Source organism: Meles meles, chromosome 9, assembly GCF_922984935.1.
Source record: "Meles meles chromosome 9, mMelMel3.1 paternal haplotype, whole genome shotgun sequence".
Taxonomy (NCBI): domain Eukaryota; kingdom Metazoa; phylum Chordata; class Mammalia; order Carnivora; family Mustelidae; genus Meles; species Meles meles.
Genome location: NC_060074.1, coordinates 109,298,690 through 109,325,709, shown reverse-complemented (window position 1 = coordinate 109,325,709; position 27,020 = coordinate 109,298,690). Strand labels below are relative to the sequence as shown.

At 41.1% G+C, this 27,020-nt stretch overlaps 1 protein-coding gene and 1 pseudogene across 1 annotated transcript in view; one reads left to right on the top strand and one right to left on the bottom strand.

The window, feature by feature from the left end:
- The window catches only part of CNTNAP5 (contactin associated protein family member 5), an 848,385-nt gene that overhangs the window by 380,516 nt on the left and 440,849 nt on the right, over positions 1 to 27,020 (bottom strand). Inside the window, exons 8-10 of the mRNA XM_046019554.1 lie at positions 26,665 to 26,929; positions 9,451 to 9,600; positions 6,473 to 6,644 (exon numbers count right to left, since the gene is read on the bottom strand). Of these exons, the coding sequence (XP_045875510.1) occupies positions 6,473 to 6,644; positions 9,451 to 9,600; positions 26,665 to 26,929 (587 nt within the window). The remainder of the gene's footprint in view (positions 1 to 6,472; positions 6,645 to 9,450; positions 9,601 to 26,664; positions 26,930 to 27,020) is intronic.
- Positions 25,178 to 25,556, top strand: LOC123951005 (annotated as a pseudogene).

The window sequence follows — 27,020 nt, the reverse complement described above, 5'->3', positions numbered from 1 at the left end:
ACCTTCCGATGGGACAGAAGGAAGTGCCACCTTTGGCTTCATTGGCACTCTGTGTTTTCCATGAATCAAAGGTGCCCTGGTGCCCTTCTTCGTGCACAAGTAGAGAAGTACCATTTCATCAAGACAATGATCCAATTTTCTTATAAAAACAAGGGGCGAGAGAGAAGAGAACGGTAACAGAACACAGATGTACTCGTTCACGGCCACTTATTCAAATCAAAGCCAAGTTCCATATTTCTCCAATGTCCTTCTTTCCCCCTGACTTTCAAAGAACTATAACATAGGTGGTAGGGAGAATAACCTTCATTTAATAAGTGGTTGAGTAAATCAGTATTTTCTAGATGAAAGGTGCTTAAAACAGATCCACTCAAAACCTGCCTCCTCAAGGCAATCATTCCAAGTAAGTTCTGAGGCTCCTCCCTTCCCTAACCAGGGCAAAGATATCAAGGTGGAGACTTTAAGCTCTCTGAGCATCCGTGTGCTTGTCACAAGGTTGTGACAATTAGCTGCTAGGGTATAACACTTCAGACATCTTTGGGGGTCCATCTATTCCTGCAGAAATAAACCAGCTTCATGACTAGGACACAAGATGAAAGCACATCATTGACTACTTTGCAATCCTGCTGAAGAATATAGGATGCCTCCTAAGTGCAAAGTTAGAAGTGGTTAAGTGCAAGGAGAGGCCAAACCTCTTCAATGAGACTCCTCGGTTTGTAGCCAGGCTCTGCCATGTACTCCCTGTGTGACCTTGGACAAGTTACTTTGTGTCACTCTGTCTCAGTTTCATTCTGCACAACGAAGTTAATAATATCACCCACCTCATAGGGTTATTGTGAGGATAACACACACATACACACAAATACACACATGTAAAAATGTCTTGGTACGCAGTAAACATTTTTTAGGATTAACTATTAACACAGTCTGTTATTCAGATTTTAATGTGTTTTATTTGCTGCAAATTCCCTATGGCTTTGACTTCAAGTTCTCTTTTATCCAGCGATGCCAGTGCAGCTTTTCCCACACAGGCAAACAAACACCTACCACCTCACCTTTTCTCAGTCCTAGCATCATGCACTCCACCCCACCTGAAACCGCCTTGCCTGACCTCCCTAAATCCAGCCCACCCATCAAGCTCTTGAAGTCTTATTTCCTCAGTGATATTTCCTTGACTTGATCTGAATGACTGAGCACATCTCACCTTTCTCTGGCCTTTCGACAATAGGCCATCTACCTCTCTATGGATTGAAGAATCACCAAAATCTAGATTTGAGTCCTGGCTCCACCAAATATGAAAAATGTGACCTTAGGCAGCTTACAGAACCTTCCTAAGCAGGGGTGGTTTTATCCATAAAATAATAATAATAGAGCAACCCCATTATTCTCAAATCTGAATTTGCATCAGAATCTCTTGGTGGTGATGGGGGGGTGCTCAGGTTGCTCCCCTTCCCCCAGTTTCTGTTTCAGAAGGTGTGGGCTGGCACCTGAGAATATGTACATCTAACAAGTTGCCAGGTGCAGGTCTGGGAGCCGCACTTTGAGAACCACTGTTGTGGACTGCAGGACTGCAGAGAGAATTAAATGAAATACTTAGAGAATGTTTGCTGGGTATCTATTATATAAACTATAACCTTCTTTTCCTCCATGAAATCAACTTAAAATGATAAATAAAAACACCAGAAGTGCTCTTATTTTGATGTTGGCTCCATCCCATGATTTAAAGGAGAACACCATATTGTAGCATTTCTCACTTTAGAGTTAGAAGCTCAGATTGTGTGGGCATTGGCCTTACAATGGCTTTTCTGGCACCCGATGGAAAAGCTTTCAATTTTAGAGAAGAACTAAAACATATGCATTACCATGAAATGTAATCTTTTTATATAGCCTACTGTTTTTAACAGACTCCTACACACAGAGTGGGTTTTTAGCATAAGTCTGTTTATGGGAGGTCATCCAAAATAATGCTTCTCCACCCTCAGTGTTTACAACACTCCAAACTCTGAACCAAGAAGGTAAGAATCTTGACCGGAGAGTTTAGCAGATGCTTTTCTTAAATGAATGTATGTTGAGGGAAAAGGAAGTGGTTATAGAGTGAGAAGCTATATTTCATAACTTATCTGGTGCAAGACATTTTAGAGCAGAGTTTCACATGTGATTCTCTCACGGGAACAAGCAAATGGTTTTGTTTTTAAAAGGGTCAAAGCAAAAAATTCTCCGTAGGATACAATAGCAAAGACCCAACTTCCATACTGGCTTCGTCACACTCCGCTTAGACTTCCATTACCTTCGATGCAAAACCAGAGCCAGACGACCTTTGAGGACGGTTCCTCAATACTATCACTCTGTGAGGAAGGGAGGCCGGAAATGCAACCCATGACCACGGAGACCCTTTGCCAGTCACCAGAAGACCAGATGAAATCAGTCTCTATCAGTCTTTATGAAGGTTTGGAGCAACATGTTTTGGAGGGTGGAGTCACCCTCAGTAGAATGGCACCACCACCACCCACAGGTGTGAGGCTTAGGAAGAGGGAGAAAGATTGGAGCTAGAACTTCCAACAGGCCAGCAAGTCAACTGTCCCCCAGATAACACAAAGACAAAGATGTTCGTTGGCAGCTGCAGACATCCTAAGACCCACACTCCCTCCACACCAAAATATCCCTTTGCTCAGGCACTACTGAAGATCCAACTGTTTTCATTTACATTCCCCCAAAATTTGTTTGTAATGGGAAAGAGGGGAGAAGCTGAGTGACAAAAACCAGGACAGTCTGGAGGGAGATGGAATTCAATTGTGCCCCCCCCACCAATAGTGTCCCAGGGACTGATTTCAACACCCCTTTGGAGATGGACATTGAGACAGAGCTGCTGGAAATTTTCAGAGACCCTGTGAGATTCTGATCAGAAGGGCAACTGCTTGGGGGCCCAGTGGGGGCAAGAGCCATCCCTCTTCCCCACACCTACACCACTTTTGTACAGAATCTACACAATACCTTGAGTTTCAAGGGAGTAGTACTCAAAGTCTGGTCCCAGGACCAGCCCACCAGTACCCTGGAATTTGTTAGAAATGCAAATCCCCTGGCCCACCATAGTAAAATCAGAAACTCTAGGGATAGGGCCCAGTAATTTGGTTTTGAAGTATCCCTCCTATCATTCTGATGTAGACACGTTGGTTGAGTACCTGAGGGTATGATAAAGCCATTCATGGAGAAGCATTTATTAAGGGTGACGTCACTCTATGTAGTTTAGAATATCATGTTTTGCCAAGAGGGTTGCAAGAGATAAGTACAGGGGTCTAGGATGTGGAAAATGTGAGGTTGAAGATTCAGCCCACAGAGGAGGGATAGTAGATGAATGTCATATTTTAGAGGCTTAGAAAGACTATTGAAAGTGCGTGGGGTCTGCTAGGAATGCTGTCTTGTCCCAAATGTGATTCCTAAAAACGTGCCCTTTCTCCTTCTCCTAACTCACTGTTGGACTGTCAGGTATTGGGCAGTTGTACAGATGGTGCGTCCTAAAGCCAGCCCTCTTTGCTGCCAGACTGGGGGCCGGGCCAATTACTCCACTTCCTTTCTTCCCCGAGATCAGAAGACTTGATAATTTACCCATGATCAGAATGCAAATTGTTAATTGAGATTCCTTAATCCCTGAGAAGGGATCGTCCCAGCTGTTACCAGCATTGTCTCATGGCTGGTTTGTGAATTTGCTCAGGCTGGGAAACAGAGGCACCCCCTCAAAGGCAAATGGCTTAAGGGACCCCCATTAGAGGAAGCTCTTCAAATTTTGGAATGTTTGTGTCTCTTCTATGAAGGCAACCTTGGTTTTCCCGCAGTGACTGACACTGAGAGCCTTAAAGGACACTGAGAAGGCAGACTCCCTCTGGCCAGCCAGGTCGGCTCACTCTGAGGGAGCCAAGGGCTGGCAGGCAACCACAGAGAGGCCAGAAGGAGGCCTGGGTCTCCACAGGCAAAGACGAAGGGGCAGAAAATTGAGTCTGGGAGAGAAGAGACTCTTAGGTCAGATAAAATGCTATTCTCCTTGGACTTTCCTGAATGGAGCACAGTTAAGAAAAGACACAGCCAAGAGAAAATCCACACACGCACAGAACCAGGCTTCTCCACCCCAGCCTCTTCCACCCCGCCCTATCCCACCTCCAAGTGGCAAACTCCGTCTAAACACAGACTTTGCATTTGCTCTTAAATCAAGGTCAATTAGCCAACACATTAAAAATAAAACACACAACTTAGAACCCACCTGTTTTTCTAACTCTTATCCTCTCCAACAAATGTTAAATATAAGTTCAAGAAACAATTAATCAAGCAAAGCCTTTTACCACAGTATCCCCTTCTGTTAGAGGCGTTGTCTGGTAAATCAAGACAAACGTACCATTTACTCACTAAACTAAACACAATCCCTTATTATACAATTAACCAAAACGCAATTGTATGTAATACAATTATACAGACCACAATTACACAAAAGTAATGATGCAGTATAGATGGCAATGACTTTCATGTAATCGAAAATAATGAGAGCATCCTTGATTAGAAATTAAGGTATCATAAGAGATCCCTATTGATAAATGTTCCCTCTATTGAACTCCACTTTTCAAAAGGCTCTGCTGGCTGATGAAGTTGGACGCTTCCCCCTCGTTGTTAATAAAGACTATAGGGGTGGCAACCATTCTGTGTAGTATCTTTTATTCTGAGATCTCTAAGCTAGTACATTCTAATGAAGCACACATTTTATTACGCACTTTTCCAGCTGGTCAAATAGAAAAAAAGAAAAAAAAATGAAGCAGAAGAGCCAGGAAATCTGTGTGATTTGCTGAGGATCCCATGTGTCATGGTATTAACAGAGAAACATGTACATAAAGCTCCATCAAATTATATTGGCCATTCCGAGCATCAGCAGAGACTATAACCTGCAGAGCTGATTTCTGTGCTGCTCAGAAGAGGCACCTGCTACTTCTCATTGTTGCTCCCCTAGGCAGGGGCAGTTACCTTCCCAGCATGGGCTGGTTCTCTTCCAATCCATCCTTCTTACTTTTTCCTGAGTACTCTTTATAAGAAGCAAGTTTCATACCTTCCTTCCTGATTCTCACCTAGCACATGAGGCCACATCCCACAGGCACACAAATTTCTTCACAGTGGCTACTGGTCCCCAATTCTAACCATATTCACACTACGTACTCCACTACGATGACCTTACACCCCCACTAAGCTATATTTTGTTGACTCTAAGTCACTCTTCATTGTAAGACATACCATTATTTTATATGCCACTAGGAAAGAAATGCTGATTGAACGATGATACCCCATCAGTTATAAAATGCATCCCAACGTTAGAGATTTTAAAATGAAAAATCGGCATGTTGAATTGATGAAATACTTGCCAGCCATGATTTCTCCTACTTCTCTGTCATTTCTGACACTGCATCCAGAGAACCCATCTTATCCCAGCACCTCCTCTCCACTCCTCAGCCAAGTCTCACTGGTTCCTTAAGAGCCAGCTCGGCACCACTTCCTAAAACCCTTTTTGACCTCATTCTTCCCAAGGCCAGACTGAGTCGTAGCTGCCATATGTCCCCAAATAAGGGTGCACTTCTTGGGTGTCTATTGCACGTTAGCTAATGGCTAATTTATCCCCAATGAGACATGAGCAGAGACCCTGTATCACCAACTCATACGCAAGCACTTAACACATATCATTCACCCATTTAATAAGTGCTATTTTGACAGGAATGAGCAAAATTGTGAGAATAAAAGAAGTAAGTGCTAGAGATAAAATGTGGAGAGCATGATAAACCTGGCTGAAAATTCAGAATCTTTAACTTTCTGCAGCAGCTCTTTGAACCTAGAAACTTTAAATACAAGAGGAGTCAGAGCCCAGAAAAAATAGAGAGAAACCAAGCTTCTGCAAGATTTGTGGGTTGCAGAGTGTAAGTGAGGATTCTCTCTGTCTTCTGCCTAGTCTCTTCTGAGCCAAAGAAGCAGAGGCTTAGGGATAGCAACAGCAAAGGTCAGCCACCCCAGGAATCACCCCTGGCACCATCTGAACCTCTGGTCGAGACCCTGAGGACCTGATGCTCACCTGCCCCCATTAGAAGGGACGATCACTGCAGTAAAGAATAAAAATGGTTTAAGAGAAAAGTAACCCCTCCCTCCTTTATGCTTTACTCATAACTTCAAACTAATCAAATGTTGTTTATGCATAAAATTTTAATCCTGTCACAAATTTGTATTTTGATTTAATTTGCATATCCCATTTACTGCAAGTCAACAGGAAGAGAGACTTAACTAATTTAAACCATTTTTCTCTGGGCCTGAAATCCTTTCAGAAATATTTTCCATTAGGCGACTCAATTATGTCTAATGTGGCTAATGTCAGTGGATTAGAATTTTGCTTAAAGAAACTCATATTTAGAACAGTGAGAATGGGAAGGGGGTGGGAGAACAGAGAAGAGACAATAATTACCTGTCTTTGATGCTACACAGATCAATGTGTAAATCACTAAAATTCCCCAGGGAACCTTGCTGAACTGAAATGAGGTCCTTGGGCTGGTTATCAATAAAGATGAGCCTCATGCAGCCTTGGAAAGCCTTAATGGGATTTAAACATTGGGAATCGGTGAGATTGTCGGGGCACCCTGTGGGACAGAGAAAAAAAATGAAGAAGAATACTGAAATGATCAGTCATTGCTTTGGCAACCTATTGATGGAGGACCTGGAGGTCTAATTATTTTGGGGCTTTTTCATTCACAGCAGTGCACGTATTTTTGTTGTAAATCCTAGCATTCTCAGAGAAGGAATTGGTACAAAATGGGGCACACTCAATCGCTGTACAGAACAGAAAACAAAATGTGTTAAAGGGAATACCACTACTTTAACATTTATCTCATTCCTATTTCTTTTTGCCTATCAGTAAGCTACCCACCATTCTGTTGCACGGTATACTTCATTCATCCCAAGGAGGCAACACATTATCACTTCTTGGGATTGTTGGTTCTGTCTCAAAACATGCTCTAAATGCAAAATTCAATTCTGAATTACACTTTCAAAAGAAATTATGCTTTGGGTAAGGATGGTGGCAGAGTAATTGTCTGGTTAATTGTTAGCATTAACAGGCTTAGTTCCTGAGAAAGGTACACATAGGAACGTAACTGGAATTTTGAAAAGTTGTGCAAAGCAAATCCCGGCGCCAAAGGAAACCAAGGGTTTAAATGCACATAGGGCTGTAATAGCACACGTGAAAGGTTAACACTGTACCTTTTTAAAGAGTGTTCTTAAAAAAAAAAAAATCCATTACACTGATTTAGCATAGCTAGCAACTAGGGCATATCTGCTTCTCATTAAGACAGGTACAGAGTAACGTAGGTATATGAGTGCTTGTGCTCTTTATAAACTCCATCCTGACGGTTTTAATAGGTTCAGAGCATATGGGAATGCAAGCTTGAAAACATGGCAATAACCCATAAATAATTGGGAATTATTTCAGCCATTTCTAATAGACAGTCACTGTTGGGCTGAAGCCCAGCAGCTGGCTAACAGCTTCCAGGCACACTATAAAGTGAAGAGAGATGCTACAAGTTCTAATTGTAGAGAGAATTTATGTAAGTTGACTATTATTACTCAAAGTCATTTTTCACCTTCCTTAAGTTTACAGTCTACGTGTGGGGTGCTTCTTTAAATACTGCTTAAATCACAGATAAACCTTCCCCTTCTAAACCCAGTGCCCTCTAAACTTGGGGAAGGCAAACATTTTCCCTTTGAGACATTTCAGATGCTATCATTATTGAGCACTGTTTTCCCCAGAAATAAGTACAAGAATGCTTCTCTCTCTTTGTTGGGGAAACATTGAATGTGATGCAAAAATGATGCAGTCTGTAAAACGTGTCTTTGGGGCCCCAAGAACCCTTCTTTGGTAGCCTTTATACAACATTTGCTAGCATCCTCTTGCTGCCCCAAACTAGCGGCTTGCGGAGACCACAGACTTAGGGGTGAGTTCTAATATTTGCACAAATGATTTCATCTCAACAAACACCAGTCTTACTATCTGTGAAGTGGGGCTAAAATTGCCTACCTCACAAAGGTACCCCATGAATTAAATGAGGTAAGACACATAAACCATGTGCAACGAATGGAAGTTCTCCCTTCTTGAGGAATCCGTTGTCCTTACATACATGGAAAGGATTTAGAATGGAGGACAGAGACCCTTTCTGGGGTCTTAAAATCAAACCACAAAAGTATTGCTCTACACTTCATTTCTTCCAGGATGTCCAGATGCGTATGTTACGTCTGCGCAATGCCCATTTGTATTTCAAAGCTTAACCACATGTCGTGACATGAGAGAAGTGATTTGTAAATTCTATTTGAGAGACTGCACTTTATAATTTTACACAATACTTCCCTTCAGTTTCCTAACAGAAAAGGAATTAGCAACCTGAGAACAGGTCCAGTCCATGCCCATATTTTCAAAAGTCAAAGCCAGTTTGTCTGTTCTTTGCCGTGTTGGGAGCACTGTGCTATACACGTACACCCTGCCCTTACTGCAGTCTTCCAGCAATTTGGCTCTGCTTCCCCATGTCCTCGATAAAGAAGTTCAGGGGCCATCAGTGTCTCGCTCAAGGTCAGACAGCGATTGAGATTACTCTCAGTGACTTTCTCTAATACAAACAGATGATTAGGAAATTAGATACTAATTTTTTCATGAAAGAAATGCCTTCAAAAAAACTAAACACAAATGTACGTGCACCCATAAAAATGCAGTAAATTCCTACTAATATATTTTTCATCCTTTCCAGTTTGCCCTGTGTTTCATGGGTAAGGTCCCTAGGATTCACCTTGCAATGGAGAGAGCTGGATCTGTACGGTCAGCTCCATGCGAAGCTACAGGTTCATGGGCCTTCTAGATCTTTCCCATTTGTAGAGCCCCACGTCATGGACATGGCCCCCAGGGATGTCAGGAAGGAAGGAACAGATAGGGGATTCAGACAGTAAAGCGGTAGAGGAATAGCCTAGACAGCTGAACTTGCTGATTGCGCCTTTCTGCCTGGATTTTTCCTTTTGCACATATTGCTGACTGTTGGTACATATTCTCCAAGTTTTCAGCTGACTTTCTCCTTACCAATGTGATCACAGAGCTTGGCATAGCTACAAAAATCTCCTTTGGACATGTTATATAACACCGGCTCTTATAGCTAAAGTTTTTTTTTTTTTTTTTCTTCCTCTGTCCTGACCTAGATAGTTTATATTTGCACAGCTGTCAGAGAGTTTGCTTCTCATTATTTCATGCTTTGGGAGTGGGTACCCATATGTGTTTGTGTGTGTGTGTGTTTGTGTGTACATGTGTGAATGGTCTAACTGGCCAAAAAAAAAAAAAAAAATCATCAGGGCGAAATAATTGTTCACGGCTTTCTCCCTCCCTCCTTTACTTTCAAAACCTGGGGAATTTACCTCCAAAGTAGTAGCTATTTCCAGAATAAATCTGCACACGGGTGGTGTCCTGGGCTGGGGATGCTGCATCATTGTCCAGAGAGAGAGTGATGCGGTCCCTTCTGGCGTTGATGCTAACGGAATGCCACAAGCCATCATTCAAGCTGCTTCCTGAAAAAGAAACAGGAAAGGCCGGCATGGGGTTGATTCAGTGGGGTGGTCTGGAGCAAGGGGGGCTCAAGCTCCTCCCCTGCTGTGCTCCCTGTGTGTCTCAGCAGGTGCCCCTTGTGTCCCTGTACTTCAACTACAAACCCCTCCTTTCCACCCACTTCACCTTTCTTCCTCTGTTTACTGCTCTAATTCTATTATTTCCAAAGTGGCTGAACCACATCTGATACATTTGGTTTCAGAACAAAAGGGAGAACACAGATTTTTCTGTATACTACAACAAAAGGCGAAGCCATGTGAACGAACCTCTTGCTATACAAATGCCAACTAAAATGTTGAAAGGAAAAAAAAATTCCAAATGTCTATGGTAATTTCATCTCTGGGTGGTGGGGTTATAGGTGACTTCAGTTTTCTCACAGTTTTCCACAAGTGCCTTATCTGCCTTTTTTTTTTTTTTTTAGGAGAAAATAAACTTTTTTAAAGGCAAAAAGAGATAAAGAATAGTAAATTCTTGTGCCAGGCAGAGGCAGCCTCCCATCTGAGAGAAGTAACAGACCAGTTCATTCCCAACGTTTTTCCTCAACTAGTTAACACTGGCTGAATTACCTGCCTTCCCTGAACTCTGGCTTTATCATCTGCAAAGATCATAAGTCCCACTTTGTGTCATTGTGAAAGGATCAACTGAGATCAGGCAAGGAAGTTCCTAGGACAGTTGCAGGCATAGTAGGTGGGTTTTGTTGTTGTTAAGATTTTATTTATTTATTTGTTTGTTTGTCTATTTATTTATTTATTTTGAAAGAGAGCATAGAGGGGCGGGGGGGGGGGGAGGGAGAAAGAATCTGAAGCAGACTGCTCACTTAGCACAGAGCCCGATGCAAGTTTCTGATCCCACAACCCCAAGATCATGACCGAGCCCAAGTCAAGAGCGGATGCTTAACAGACTGAGCCACCCAGGCACAAGTTAATCCTCCCTTGTTCTCACACCGCAGATGTCTTTGGTGCATACTACCCTGATGGACTATTTGATTGAGACAACTGATCGGGGAATTAGTCATAAAGATAGGGACTATTTCCTTTTACAAAGTGTATCATCTATTAAGACTGTTCATGTCAGGTGCGTGCTGAAGGAAACAGAGTCTTAATCACCAATCCAGTCCCAAGGATGTGTCTGTGACAAAATCACATTGCCACACATGTTTTCACTCAATAGACATCTATTGTGCCCTGCTGTGTGCTGAGCGGCATTCCTACTCCTATTGCTTCAGTTTTCTTCCCTGCAAAATGAGGAAATGATTGTGCTTACTCGCCATGGTGAGAATGATACAGTGTTAATACAGTGGTGCATGTAGAACAGTACTTGCCACATGGTAAGTAGACAATGTTAGCTAAAACAGATGGACAGAACAGCAACTGCAGAGTGGCCCCTCCCATACGGAAGTATGAAGACATCACATGGTGCCTATAATCTCCCATTAAATGGAAGAGATGTATGCAACAAGGGTTAGAACACTGCCCTTTGAGTCCAGGGGAGTGGGATAAACAGAGAAGCAAGCAAAGAACAACACTTGCCATTTTGGTTGGTGCAGTAATATGGGAGAAGAGAACAAAGAAAACCTAAGTAATGGCACGTGAGGATCCCCAAAATGCTTCAAAGCAGAGATGATTCAGGGGGTTTCTGAGAAATGCATAAGAGCTCTCAGTTCAGGAACCAGAGGAACTACAAAAAAGCACAGGTCTGGAATGAGAAGCAGGAGAGGGCAATAGGGAGGTAACTGAGGATGGATCCAATCACCCAGGGGCCTGCAGTGCCAAACCAAGGAATGGGTTTCCACGGTTTCCTTGAGTAAATGATTCTGAAGAATGCTTTAGTCAAGCTAATTCCATCAGAACCATTGGGGATGGGACCCTAGGCATCTGAATTTTTTTTTTTTTAAAGCTCCCTGGGTGATTCTAATGTATAGCCAGGAATGAAAATCACTGCTTTAGAAGAATGGGAGTCCAGGAGGAGTCCTTAGCATGGGAACAACATGGCTGGAGGTACATATGCAGAGACTCCCGTGGCAGAGGACAGCTGGGAGGAATCAAGTGTGGAAGCAGAACTGATAGGGCCTACTGCAGGCACTGGTCCCAGGAGACAGAATGATGGGAGTCTCAGCCACAGTAGCAGCAATGCAAATTGAGAGCAAGGGATGGATTAAGAGCTATTCCTAGAGGTAAAAGAGATCAGATTTGGTAGAGCCTAGTGGAGCAGTCCCTAAGAAACCAGCTGGGAAGGAAGCACTGAAAATCAGAGCCAAGGTCTGCGGGGCTTCTCAGAACAGCTACTAAAGAGCTTGTGCCTCTGAGCTCTCAGATGGTTGGAGAAGATGCCCAGGGAGAAGCACAGCACCAGGCTGGGGGCCCAGCTGTGATGCACCAAGGCAGCTGCGACCCATCTGCTCACAAGAGGCCAGATGTAAGAGACCCTCCTGCATTTCCAGCCAGCTCCCCAGCAGTCTTTGCTGCAGCCTTGAACATCTGCTTGGGATGAACGCAAGGGCTGCTCCACCTGGCAGCCTTACTGCCTCCCAAAAGCCAGTGTTTGGGTCCTAACCACAGGGACTCTGCTAATGAGGTAGAGGCTCTGGCAGGTGTTTCCTGGTGATGAACATTTGACTTCTGGCAGGGGCATTTGGGGGGCATAGCCAGCTGTAGGTCTTTACTTTTTTTTACTCTTATTTGCATACTGATTGAAATACATTTGCATAACATAGGAGGTTGCATCCGCAGACAAACTATAGATTATTGGAAGTGAAAAGGAGTTCTTAACTAATCCAACTTAGAGGATGTAAAAAATAACCCCGAAGGGCCCAACGCTCTGCTAAACATCAGAGCTGCAGTAAGGAAGAAGGAAACAGAGGCCTTGGCGAGAGCCCCAACTAATCAGATATACATCCTCTGCTCCATTTACAAATGAATGTGGCCTAAAGGAAGACGTCTGAGCCCTGTGAGTGGCAGGGCCAGAGCACTGGCCTTCGTGTTCAGACTCTGAGTCCCCTCCCCTTCCCCCATCACTACATGTCGCTCTCTTTCACATTGTTATTAGTAAGAGTTTGCTTGGTTGTTTGTTTTCTTTTTCCTTTTTTTCTTTTCTTTCTTTCTCTTTTTCTTTTCTCTGTTCTAGTCTGCAATTCCTTTTGGTTTGATCGTTTTGATCTTTTCCTCCGTGGTCCTGAATCCCTGCAGGGGGAGCCTATGTGAAATCTTCACTCTTCTGAAGAAATTTATTAGGTCGGTAGTTCCTGGTGCTGACCACACAAAGGGAGCACCTGGGGAGCTTCTGAAAAGACAGGTCCCAGGGCCCCATACCAGGTTAATTAAGGCAGGCTTCAGGGTGGCCCCAGGCCTTGGAAGTTTCAGAGATCCCCAGAGAGCCCATTGTGCAGCCTGGTTAACAAGTACACCATTTGAGGTTTCAAAGAGGAAGAAAAGAAGCTGGGAAAAACAAGGCTCCTTTTAGAGGTGCTGAAGCTGGGAACAACAGATTCCAAGGCAAGCAGTGATATATTTCCTTCTAAAAAATCTGATTTCTGCCTGGGTCCTCCTTCCTACATCATTCCGTTTATATGTTATATATGTTTTATATATATATATGTTACATATAAATATGTCTATATATGTTATATATAAATATGTCTATATATGTTATATATATATGTTACATATAAATATGTCTATTGGGTCCTCCTTCCTACATCATTCTATTTATATGTTATATATGTTATATATATATATAATATATGTTACATATAAATATGCCTATATATGTTATATATATATTACATATAAATATGTCTATATATGTTATATATGTATTTATAATATATGTTACATATAAATATGCCTATATATGTTATATATATGTTACATATAAATATGTCTATATATGTATATATATAATATATGTTACATATAAATATGTCTATATATGTTTTATATCTATCTATCTATATATATATATATATATTTCAAAATAACAGCTCTGGAGGTTCTTCAAGGTTTAGTTCCTAAGAATTCTCTTTTTAAAAGTACAGATTTGGTGAACCATAAGAGACTATGGACTCTGAAAAACAACCTGAGGGTTTTGAAGGGTCGGGGGTGGGAGGTTGGGGGAACAGGTGGTGGGTAATAGGGAGGGCACGTATTGCATGGAGCACTGGGTGTTGTGCAAAAACAATGAATTCTGTTACGCTGAAAAAAAAATTAATTAATTTAAAAAAAAAGAAAAGTACAGGTTTAAGTCCTAGTAATTATTCAGAAATTAGGGAAAAGCAATTTTATCGGGTTGCTTTCCTCCGAAAACCTCCCTGAGACCAAAAGTTCTGAACGAATAGAAGTTTTCAGTGGAGAGACTGGGAAAGCAGTAGCTTTGAGTCCAGGAACATATGATGAGGAAAAGCCCCTGGAGGTAAAATGATGTAATTAGGACGACTTTGGAGTTCTAAGAATTCGTATGGTTTAGGAGACCAGGCTTAAAAGGTGGAATTTGGTTTCTGGAAAAATCATTGGATAATGACAAATACAAATTTTCTGACCTGTAAGTGATGTCAAATAATATTTGCCATCCCCTAGAAAAAGAAGAAAAACCAATATACCAAGTTAGTGGATAGAGAGGGAAATAGGAAATTTCATATATTGTTGTTGGCAACATAATTTTGTGCATTCTTTCTGGAAAAAAAATACCAAACATGAAAAAAAAAGTTCCTAAAGATAATCATAATTCATTTTGCATAAATTTTAATCCAAAGAATTAGTCCTAAAATAGTATAAGAGCTGCAGCCAAGATTTACAATGAAGAGTTCATGATGCCATTATTTCTAAGAGCAAAAATTTACAACCACCAATATTTCCAGGTTAGCTAAATTGAACATGGTATACTTAATAATATGAACTATAGAGTAATTAAAAATGACTGTGTCCAAGAATGCAAGTGATATCCCAATAAGAGAAAAACTGAGACTAAATAGTGTATGTGGTTATGGTTTCCATTTTGTTAAAAATTATTACAAAGAGAAAATACTAGAATGCTCTGGAATGATTAGGGTTTTGTTTTTTTTTTTTTCTTTTTCTTAATAAAGAGTAGTGGAATTATCAAAGTTTCTAAAAACAATTTTTTTTTTTTAAGACTAACAAACTGTTTAATTTGAGATAAAGTTTAGGAAATGTTTTCATTCTTTCTCACTTCTTGCCTTCATGGGTTAAAACTGCTGCTCACAGGTCCCTGAATTCAGCCTAAGGCACTCCAAGGAAAGATCTTTTATAGAGAGAGTTAAAGAAATTGCTCTGTGCTTTGCTCAAGATCTGAACCAAGACTCAAAAGTTTTTCTCCATGAAAACAAAAAACAAACAAAATCAGTTTCCCTTCTTGCAATTGAACTTGTAAATGAACTTCTGAAACACAGGCAAATTGTAAAAATAGCTAATACTACTCAAAAGATTTCGAATATCTGTGATGTGCCACGCATTTTAAATGTATAATTCCTAACTCTCACAGTGGTCCAGGAGGCCAAGTTTTATTGTCTTTATGCTATAGGCACAAAATGAAAAGTAAGAGAGCTGCTCAGGTTCATGGGGTTAGAGTTGAAGCCGGAATTGAAGAGGTGGTGTGGGGGACCCAGGCTGAGCTCCTGCTCTCCACCCCTCCAGAGCCAGCCCTGCCATTCTCCAGGAACAGATGGCCAATTCTGTTGCAAAACTCTATCTTCTGACATTGAGTTCAACTTTGTGTGTCATTATTTGTACTTTTGGAGCAGCTTGATTGAGATAAAGTTCACATACCATGCAATTTGTTTATCTAAAATGCACAATTTAATTGTTTTTAGTCTATTCAGAGTTAGGCAACCATCAAAACATTAATTTTAAAGCATGTCATAACCCCAAAAGAAACGCTGTAACATGTAGCCATCACCTCTCTGATGTCTTCACCCCCTCACCTCCTGCCTTAGTCAACCACTAGTCTGCCCTCTGTCTGTATGGATTTCCCTGTACTGGGAACTTCCTATGCATGAAATAATACACTGTCTTGACCATACGAAGTTGAAATTTTGGTCCTGGTGTTATGTGGATCTTCTAGCTTCTAAGAATTAAAACACATTCAACTTCTGTTTCTTAGAATGTCTACTTAGATCTAACTTGGAATTCTAGCTAATTGTAATTACTTTGACTTTATTTTTCCAGGTAGGTAATCTCACTGAGCATTTAATACATCTTTTCTTTTTTTAAATTTTTTTTTATTTTTAAAGATTTAATTTTTTATTTGAGAGAGCAAAAGAAAGAGGGAGGGAGAGGCAGAGGGAGAGGAGAATTTCAAAAAGACTCCTTGCTGAGTGTGGAACCGGTCATGGGGCTTGATCTCAGGACTCTGAGACCATGACCCGAACTGAAACCAAGAATTGGACATTTAACCGACTGCGTCGCCCAGGAGCCCCTTAATATGCCTTTTAAATAGGTTTGTAATGAGAACTTCACAGCAACTTATAGTTCACATTTGTTGGAACTGAGATTCAGAGCAGTTAAGTAATATCCTAAAAGACCAAAACCCTACATTTTTCTATAGAAGTAAGGTTTCCTTGAAACAGAGTCAGTCCCTCAACACTGGCACTGGGTCATTTGGACCAGATAATTCTTTGTTGGGGGTACAGTGTTAAGCGTTATGCCTCTTGTGCAGCATATTTAGTAGCACCCCTGACTCACTAGAGCCAGTAAGAGTCCCCTACTCCCAGCACCAACATTGTCTCCAGATACTGACAAAAGTTCCTTGGGTGAGTTTAGGGGGAGGGGAGGCTGGGGTAGGCAGATGGGGACTCTCCGTTGGTTGAGAATGACACGTTCAGTAACTCTGGAGGTCGCAGAGCCTTGGTGCTCTCTCTCACCTCCTCTTCCTTTCTGTATTTCTCGTTCTCCAATACCAAAGAGGTATTTGCCTTTTAGATTTTGTCTAATTTCAGCATCTCTTTTGATGGTTTGAATACAAAACCCTTGAAACAGAGGGGCTGTCCCAGGACCTCTAAGCATGAACACATCAACATGCAGAGATTTAGCTCAAGCCACAGCAGAGTCTACAGAGACTCTATTTCCGACCCTGAAAATAACTTGTTACAGATTTCTGTGATGCCTTTATTCACCTTGTACCCCTTGCTCAAGGCCCTGCCACTTATAATTTCTAGGAATTTAGACAGATTTCTTAATCTCTCTAGACCTGCTTCCTTATTTGTAAAATAGAGATAGAATTACCTGGCTTGACTTGGAAGATTCTAGGCTTTATCTTTTCCAGAAAACCCAATTCAGCTGCTTTTTCCACATTCTGTCACGTCTACCTTTACTTAATAGTTCAAAAGCAGTTTCAATTTTTGTGAGAACAAAGTGGGGAATACATAAATAATTGAACAAAGCAGTCTTAAAATGTCAATCATGTCGTAAAAGAGCATATTACAATTATTAGTACCATTATGCTACAATTTAGATCCTGAGTTCTGTTTTTCTTGGATACCGTTTATCCATCAATTATGAAATTTTATTAACCCTTCCCTATATAGTAGACGGAATTCACATTTTTCTTCAAATTCCCTCTCCAGGCTTTATTCTATCCTTTATCACTATAGCTGAGAATTTTTATGGTGGCTTCCCTCTTTTCCAAGCCTCTGACTTCTTTCTGGTCCAGGACAGCTTGCTAGATTGAACTGTCTAAACACCTCACAGCAAATGTCCTTCGAGTGGGTCACCGAATCTCCAACGGCTTAGGTTGACAATCTTTCCCTGCTATAATCTAGTCTCCATCTGTCCTCTCAATCCCGTTTTCTAATGTTCCTACACAAACCCTACTGTAGCTAGGCTAGGGCATTCATTATGCTCCAAGTGAATACACTTACCTAATCATTGCCTCTACTCCCAGATCTCCAGTATACAAGCCCATCTCTCTATCCTCCAATACCCAATATTTTTCTAGAGCTTCTTCTCCTCAACTGTAGGGACAGGATATATATATATATATATATTTAAGAGAGAGAGCAGGAAGAGGAGCAGAAGGAGAGTGGGAGAATCCCAAGCAAACTCCTTGCTAAGCACAGAGCCTGATGTGGGGCTCGATCTTAGGGTCCTGAGATCATGACCTGAGCCAAAATTAAGAGTGAGTCACTTAACCAACTGAGCCACCCACGTGCCTACATTTTTTTGACTTTCTATCATAGTCACTAGACTCTCTATCTAGCAAAGTGCAGGGCATTTAGTAAGTGCCAAATGATTGAGTGAATCAGTTAATAAACCAAGAAATGATCAAAGGAGGTTTACCTTTACCAGACCAATATAGTCATTTCTCCTTCCAAATTCCTATAACATCTGCTGTCTGATCTATGCATTTAGTTCATATAATTTACTGCTTTTTACCATTAATTAAGAATGCATCCCTGCCAGTCTCAACACCCCGAGGAGATTACAAGTTCCTGGGGGTCAGAGTCTGAGTTCTGTTTTGGTATCCACCTCATCATCAACAGGGCGGCATCCTTTCCTTTCCAAATGCTCATTGATTGATTGAACATCTCACCAGCTGAATCTCCACTGCCAAGTGTCAGCAGCAGGGTCTCCCTGGTACATGGCCCATAAATCACAGGTTAAACCTTTCCTAGTTGTTAAAGCCTGGTGCATATGTCACAGTAACCTGGGTCAGGTTATGCAAGAAAAACACCAGGGTTTGCCATCCACTAGAGTCAGAGGGGAATTGTGATGGAATTGTTGTTGATGGTTACTGCCTTGTTTCCCTGGTATAGCCCTGAATGCTTAGTTCAAAAATCAACATGGTAAAAAGTGAGCTGAGCTCCAGAGATATATTTCTCCATCACCTTCATGATACAGCCCAAAATCTCATGTCCCTGCCAGAATTCTGCTTTATATTCTGTCTGTTCTCTTTGCCCTGTGACCCAGTTATCCTGAGTCAACTGTAGATTCTTACACTTTTCAATCTCCTACTTCTCTCCTCTGATTGGCACATAGTTTCCTTCCCTCTCTATTGGCCAGAATTTTGAAGAATTCATTCTTCAAAACCAAGCTGTGCTGCCCCTGTCCCTAGAAAGCCTTTCCTTTCTCACACATCCAAGTTCCTCTCTTCTGTGCTCCCCTACTAACCTGAGCATGTGTCATCTTGCATTACAAATGCCTCAAGACCATCCCTTCCAACTGTGCCTATGAGCTCCAGGTGGACAATACCTCCATCCTCAAGTCTGAGTATAATGCCAGCAGAGAGTTGATACCTCAAAATCTTCCTGAATTGAATGGCAGCAAAGTGAATTCTATGAGAGAATTATCAAAGCAGAAAATAGGAAAGAGTAAAGGAAGTGAGATCAGGTTTGACTATTAGAGTGTTCTGATGTAGCAATAAAAATCTAGCTCCCTCAGTTCCTCTTTTGAATGAGTGGTGAAGAAGGAAGAGTAAGTTAAGAAATGAAGGGAGCCCACTGCCATTACTAGGACTTGAAAAAGTTGTAGATGCCCAAGAGATCACTGTTTTGGTAAACATTCCCAACCTCTACAAGATATCTCAAAGCTCAGGCAATTGCATTTCTCAGTTTGCCATAAAATGGAATGTCTCATCACATTTCTGTCTTCTGAAACTTGAACTCTGTGCTCAGCAGACAGCTTGTTGTGACAGTCATAGCCCTGCGGCTATTTATGTATTTTCCCTTGCTAATGGGATTTTCTCATCAACATTAGCTTAGCTGAAATACAGAGGCATTAATGACAACTCAATTGAAACAGAGGAGGAAGTTCACAAAGTTATCACGTTTACTTGATGTGCAGATGGTGGCTAGATACAAATGGCTTAAATGAAAAAGGGCAGTATTTGGGGAGCAGCTCTGTTAACTGCAGGGCTGTAGCCTAAAACCATCTAGCCACAAGTATTAATCAGGGTGAGCACTTCTATCCTGCATGATGCAGCTCTCCCAGCCATCTCTCCACCTCTGGGAGTTCCACTGGCCTTTATCTAATTAGTACTTCCCCTGAGTGTAGCTCGTCTCTGGTTTTGACACATTCTGCAGCATAAAATTGTGGTAACATGAATGTTTGTTAAAAAATCACTATTAACTCTTCTTTCACTGTTAAAATTACATCCTTCTGAATCATTTCGGTGGTCAACTCTACTGGTTTATTCATTTAGGCAGTTGCTTATACATTGGGCACATAGTTATCAAAAATCTGCGTATCAGGAAGGTGCTATAATAGGCCTTGGGCAAATAGTGATGAGTAAGTCAGTGTTCTTATTCCCATGAAACTTACACTGTAGTGGTCAGGACAGCAATTAATTGGACAACAACCAATTAATAGACACATGATTAATATACATTGTTACAGGCTGAATGGTGTTCCTCAGAATTCATAGGCTGAGGTCCTTACTTTCAGTACCTGAGAATGAGTCTGTATTTTCTGTATTTGGAGACAAGGACCTTTAAAGAGATAATGGAGGTAAAATGAGGTTATATGAATGGACCTATATCCAATATGACTGGTGTCCTTACAAGAATATTAGGCCTCATGAACTATACAAAAAGAAATTCCTAAGTCACTAGCCTGTACTGTTTCCTTTCAGTAGTCCCAGCAAACTAATGCACACACATACACACATCCTTAGGGCAAATGTTATACAGGAGAAGATTTAGAAAGCTGGGTGATGGGGATCTGGCTGGATTTGGGAAGGTTTCTTGAGAAAATATCAATTGAGATACATTCTGAAAGACCAGTGGGATGGTGTTGACCATAGTTGTAGACTTATTTAAGTAGTCAGTGTTAAATAATAATCAAATAAACATCCATCAAGGCTGCTGACCTAAGGTTATACCATTAGAATTTCATCTTATCTTCAGTCACAGAAGTCTCCTAAGTATGGATAATGGATAGCTGATTAGAATAGATTGCTTAATTGGTACTTCTGGAATGCCCTTTCTAGAATTCTTCCTATTCAAGCCAGTATACAGAAATACTGAAAGTTGTAAGGTGGTTGAGGAAGTATTATGAACACAGTTGCCTGTATCCAGGAATTAAGTTGGGTAAGCTGGGAGTGCCTCTTCAACAAACTCTTGGCCTTAACTGAAAATATTTCAATGGTGTCTGGTTGATTTCTGGATCTTTGCTAGTTATATCTCCTCTTGCCCAAGAATTCTGCTCTGTGCCTGTGGACTGGTTTTTAGTTTCCATCTTCCTAACTAATAGTCATTCAGTGGTGCCCAACTGTTAGGCTGACCTCTCTCAGCTTGGAGACTTCTTCCATCTCCCAGGTTCCAATCATGCCTTAATCCTGAGAACTCTACTCTGAGTTTGATGCCTCTAGTGATACCAGGGAAAGCTCTGGATAGATTATTCCTCTAATGGAATATCAAAACTGGTCCTTATGCCATTTGACTTGACTGGTGCTTGTTCTACTTATTACAGTGATATAAACATGTAAAAAACCTTCAGCTATAAGAAAGTCTATTCCATACTCAAAGATACTTGTCATGTCTGTGTCTTGCTTCTTCTCTACCTAAAATAGCTTCACCCTTAACATAGTTTGAAGACTCTATACATTCTGATCACCCCCTTACCAAGACACACACATGCACACACACACACACACACACACTCTCTCTCTCTCTCTCTTCTAGTTCCATTTAAAGAAAGTTCCCCCCAAAACAACTTCTCATATTGGGATCTTTAGCTCCTAACTACACATGTCACTGAGAGTCAAATGCATGACCTTTCTGGGACATCCAAGTCTCATTTACAAAATCATTGTATGACATAAATGACATAAATTTTGTGGGTTTTGTGTGTGTGTGTGTGTGTGTGTGTGTGTTTTCCTTTTAAGATTTCATTTATTTACTTGAGAAAGAGAGAGACAAATACTGAGAGTGAGCACAAGTGGAGAGGAGAGGGAGAAGCTGAGCAGGGAGCCCAACATGGAACTTGATCTCAGGACTCTGGGATCATGATGTGAGCTGGAGGCAGATGTTTCACCAGGTACCCAGGTACCCAAGTGCCCCAAAGCTCACCTTTATTACTTCACAAAGTATACCACAATTTTGGGAGTAGAGAAACATGATCTCTGACAGGGGATGTGGCCTTACATACCCTCAATGAAGGACATTTACCATATTTTCAAAAGAAGACTCTTGGGTGGATGATTTCCTTGAAGACAGTGAGGAAAAGGATTGACCTCAGCTGTTCTTCAGGAACTCATATAAAGGACTAGAAGGGATTTTACTAATTTTACACCAAGTCTCTCCTTTAGCAGAACAAGACAATGAGGTCTAACAGAACAAGAGTTACTCACATTCCTCATTTATGTAAGCCACAGCCCAGAATGCCAAAGCCTGAGTTCAAGCTCTTTGCCCAGGCTCACTTTTCAGTGGGGAGTCAACACTTTGAGAAATGTCACAGTAGCAAAAGAAGATTTCAAACTTCAGTGACTAAAGCCCCCAGACCTCTTTCTTCCATTTTCATTCCCGGCATCCTCCCATCAGGAAAAAAAAAAAAAAAAAAAAAAAAAGACATTGAAGTTTCACAACACATTTAAAGTAATTATAGTGATGCCAGCTTTTTCTCTCAATTCTTTAATGTTTCACACAACATTCAAAACATTCCTCCGTGATTCTCCAAAGAAACAGAGCAGGTGGTATTCTTTACCTTTATACAGTTCCCTGTTTTCTGAGTAATTCAGATGAGTTTGGACAATATGAATCTCCATTCTCAACAGCTCTCTAAACGTCCTTAGAATGGCACCCATTTCTGACATTAAAAAATAGAACAGAGTATCTACTGTTCAATGAAGAGGTGTGGATGTGAGAAATGGACTAGTCCCTGTGACACATGGCACCTCATGAAATGCAGTAAAGAACTGAGAGCTTGAAATGCATAAGGTAGGAAGCCCAGGTGTTTGTTCATTTATTTAAGATTTGCCTATAGATCTTTTCTGATTCCTGAAAAGAGAAATGGAAAGTCTGACTGTTCAGAAGGACACCTTGAGGTATTCTTTCTTCCAGGGCAGTCCCACGATTTCCATGTGGGGTTTGGAGCATGTGGTGATCAGAATGGGAAAGGCTGCACAATACAGGGCAAAGTTTCTGGAAGCAGATAGACACTCAGTAGTACTTCATGTTGCTTAGTACCCTTAGTCCTTAGACGATGGTCTTACTAAGGAATTGGCACTAAGCTTTAGGTCTTGTATACTTAGTGAATACTGGTGTGTGTGTGTGTGTGTGTGTGTGTGTGACAGATATGGGTTATTTATTTTATAATATTATGCAGGCAAACTCAGCTAAAATATATAAGAGGTCTTAAAGACAACGGACTCACCATCTTGTGTAAATCCCACATAACCCAAGAATCTCTCCATGGAGCCACCAAATAAAATGTTCTGGGAAGAACTAACTTAGACAATAGATAGCTATTTACTTTAATAGCTTTTTGAACATACATCTGTAAATCATTTTTTAAAGTTTCCTCACATTTGAATTACAATATAAAATATGAATATGGGTGGCATTAAGTTCCAGTATAAAGACCATGAACTTGGGAATCCAAAAGAAAGACTGGAGGTTGGATACCATCTTGGTCACTTTAACTTAATTTTTTGGTTCCCAGTTTCATCCTGTGCATGTTGGTAAAATAATAACCATGAGGCCCCAACATAATGCCTGACCTGCGAGAGATCCACAATGATTGGCAATTCTACTCTCTTGTCAGTTACAGTGAAAAGATGTCCTCAACTTTTCTTCATCTCCACGTGTATAAAACTTTCAAGAAAGCAGATAACAAAAACAAAAAGTAATATATATATATATATATATATATATATATATATATACATATATATATATATGGGAAGGGTTGTGTTGTTGTCTCTCATCTTCTGGAAACTTCATCTCCTAGAAGAACTGAATTCAGATGCTTTCTACTTTGAGGATGCATCTAGTTTGCGCTTCTGTCCTTGACCTCCAAAGCAAAAGCCATGCACTCTGTATGAAGCCCCAGAAACAGGAATGGATGTGCGAGGCATCCCTGTCCTTCCATTTCCATGGGGGTTATTCTCTCTTTTAGACCCAAGATGTTAGAAACACCTGAATTAATCTGTAAATATCTGGAATCCCTGTCCCACTAACAAAATGCAGTGCTCTATACTGTCTATGTTCTGTGATGTACCATGTGTTGAGGGTAGCCCCACTGGGCCTCAAACATCAACAGGACAATGGCCATTACATCCTACTTTCTCATTTGGGGATGTCATTCCTTAGAAAGCCACAATGATCTCAAGTACTTTGAAAACAAGTTTCCTCAGAAATGTAAGGAACAAGAGAACTTTCTGTGTTTGACTTTCTGTTGGCTTGTTGTTGTTTTGCTTGTCTCCCCTGCCCTCCCCAGGTAGAAAAATTTCAGCAGACACAAAGCGTAGCTCCATTTCAAAGAAAAAATGAGAGAGGTCCAAGTTCTCCAAAATTCAAAAATTATTATTGGGGAAAGAATAAAGCAAGAGTTTTCTGAGACAGACTTCAGGAATTCAGTCAGCACATTTTTAAAACCTCCTTTTACTTGTTTCATTTTTTGAGAGACAGGTCTGAAATAACAGACAATTTTTTCCCCTTCCTGCAGCTGGGTAATGTGGCAGCTTTTACCAGTCTCTCTCAGTCATAAATGTGTTTTAATGGACTGACATGTGCTTAATAATACAGACAGCACCTGGATGCTTTAGAACAAAGTGCCACCAGGGCCTAGCCTATGTTAAAACTGCATTATTGACCTGAGGCCTGCAAGTCTCTATACTCAGACATCTTGCTGATTAGAGAGAAACAGCCTAGTACCAGGTCACATTTTTCTTCTTCAAAAAGAGAGGACTGAGGTCTAACTTTTAAAACTCTGAACATGAAGAATATTATGTTTCTAAGTGATTAACTCACCTCCGTCATTAGAAATTTTATAAATTTTATAAAATTCTGTCCCTGCATAAATTGACTCAGCTTTTATGACTGGAGTGAGGCCCCTCTTAGCTATAGGTCTTGAGTCAGTATGTGAGGGAAAGGAATCTGCTAAATACTTCTCAACATTGTGCTTAGGATTTTAGATACATTTAAGACAAAAATGTGATGTAGTGTAATCCAGGATGGATACTGGCCCAGGATGTCCAGAGGAGGGGCATTTACTCAGACTGTAGAACCATGAAATCTTTTCAAATGATTTGTTTACTTAAGAACATGCCTCTGCCCCTAATACAATGCCTGGCACATTATAGCCTCAAGAAGTACTTGTTGACTAAGTACTGCTTCTGCAAAGACAGGAGACATGGGTAAGGTAACAAACAGAGAAGGAAGGAGAAAGTTCTACTGTCCCATGTTGCAAAAATACCACGTGGAAGCGTCAGAGTTTTGAAATACATGACTTCTTCATGAGTCTGTTCTGCAGTATTGATACATACGAGAATCTGTATATTGCCATAAAAGTCTTTCCAAGATTAGCTATTCCAGGGCCAATTTTAAAAAGTTTGGCCATGCCGGAGTGGAATTCTTGTTGCTGAACTTTGGGCGTAAGCCTGCTGGGAACAGGACTCCTCTAAAACGCCGAATGATGTCTGGAAGGCTGTGGTCCAAGGCCATTTTTGCTGGCTATAAGCGGGGTCTCCGCAACCAGAGGGAGCACACAGCTCTTCTTAAAATCGAAGGTGTATGTGCTCAAGATGAAACGGAATTCTAAGGCTTACGTGTACAAAGCAAAGAACAACACAGTGACTCCTGATGGCAAACCAAACAAAACCAGAGTAATCTGGGGAAAAATAACTCGTGCTCTTGGAAACAGTGGCATGGTTCGTGCCAGATTCCGAAGCAACCTTCCTGCTAAAGCCATTGGCCACAGAATCCATGTGATGCTGTACCCCTCAAGGATTTAAATTTAATGAAAAGTAAATAAAGGTGTAGATTTGTTAAAAAAAAAAAAGTTTTGCCATACCTAGAGGCCATATGCATCAGTATTTAATCACTATCTTAAAAATGTACTTTATATATATATTTTAATTTAACTATTTTTATTTATTTACTTGACAGTGAGAGAGCACAAGGAGGGGGAGGTGCAGAGGGAGAAAGAAAAGCAGATTCCCTGCTGAGCAGGGCTTATGCGGGGCTCTGTCCCAGGACCCCAGGATGATGACCTGAGCCAAAGGCAGACATTTAACCTACAGAGCCACCCAGGTGTCCTTAAAAGTATTTCATTGAACTCAGTAACTTTCACTTGAAATAAAATTTGGTGGCTGTAAAAGCTCCGTGGTTATGTGTGTGATATACAGGGAAACTACAGACTTGCAACCAGGGAAATTCAGGATGAAATGTGGTTCCGATAGGTATTAACAGGTGATTTTTAAAGTTACTCAGCTTCCATGACTCTTCACTTCCTTGTCTATAAAGTACATATAGAAAACCTTCCTAGAATGAGCATCATGAAGAGTCCGTCTAATATATGCCATGCCTGTCTGGACATAGCGAAGTGTTCAATAAGTGGTCTATATTATTTATATTTAGGTAGGAATTCATATTCCTGCTTCTCAAACAAGTCTGCTGAGGAATAAGAAAATTAAGAGACTTGTCAAAGTTTCAGTAGATACGTTGGAATTCAGGGGTACTTTGTTGTAATTGTTCATTTAGTTTTGTTTTTTGGGGGAAAAAAGTTTCTTTGGGGCACCTGGGTGGTCAGTCACGTCTTCCTTCTGCTCAGGTCACGATCTCAGGGTACTGGGAAGCAGCCGCACACTGAGTCAGGCTCCCCGTTCAATGAGGAGTCTGCTTCTCTCTCTGTCCCTCCCCATTGCTCCCCTCCCACAAATAAATAAATAAAATATATATTAATTTAACTGTGTGTGTGCACACACATACATACATATGGTGGCCCAGACTTAGAATAAATTAGTGACTACTGGGTCATTCCACATCACTGACAGCTGGATTCTGCATGTTTTAGTCAGAACCTCAAAAGCGTGTTGATCTGGCTGAAAAAGAAGCCGACCTAGCAGTTGTCAGAAGACGGTACCTGTGAGGATTTCAGCTGTGCGTTCGGTCATCTTTTGAATCACGAGTCTCACAGTTCCACCCTCCAGGCTCAGCAGCAGGGTCCCCGAGCCCTCAGACAGCTCTGTGGACAGAAGCAGACCATCCTTGTTCCATGTTCGAAACTGTAAACTCACTGAGAGCCCATCAATTTGGGGGGTGCCGGGCAGCAGCAAATAACTGCTTCTGGAGTTGACAAATGTGATGGGAACAATTTGTGGTTCGGAGCAGGAAAAAGTGACATTGCCCTGGAAAACAATAAAAATCAAACATATAAAAGCCATTTTTTATTCTACAATCCGACAGCTGATATAAACAACTACCTGTAGCTGACCTTAA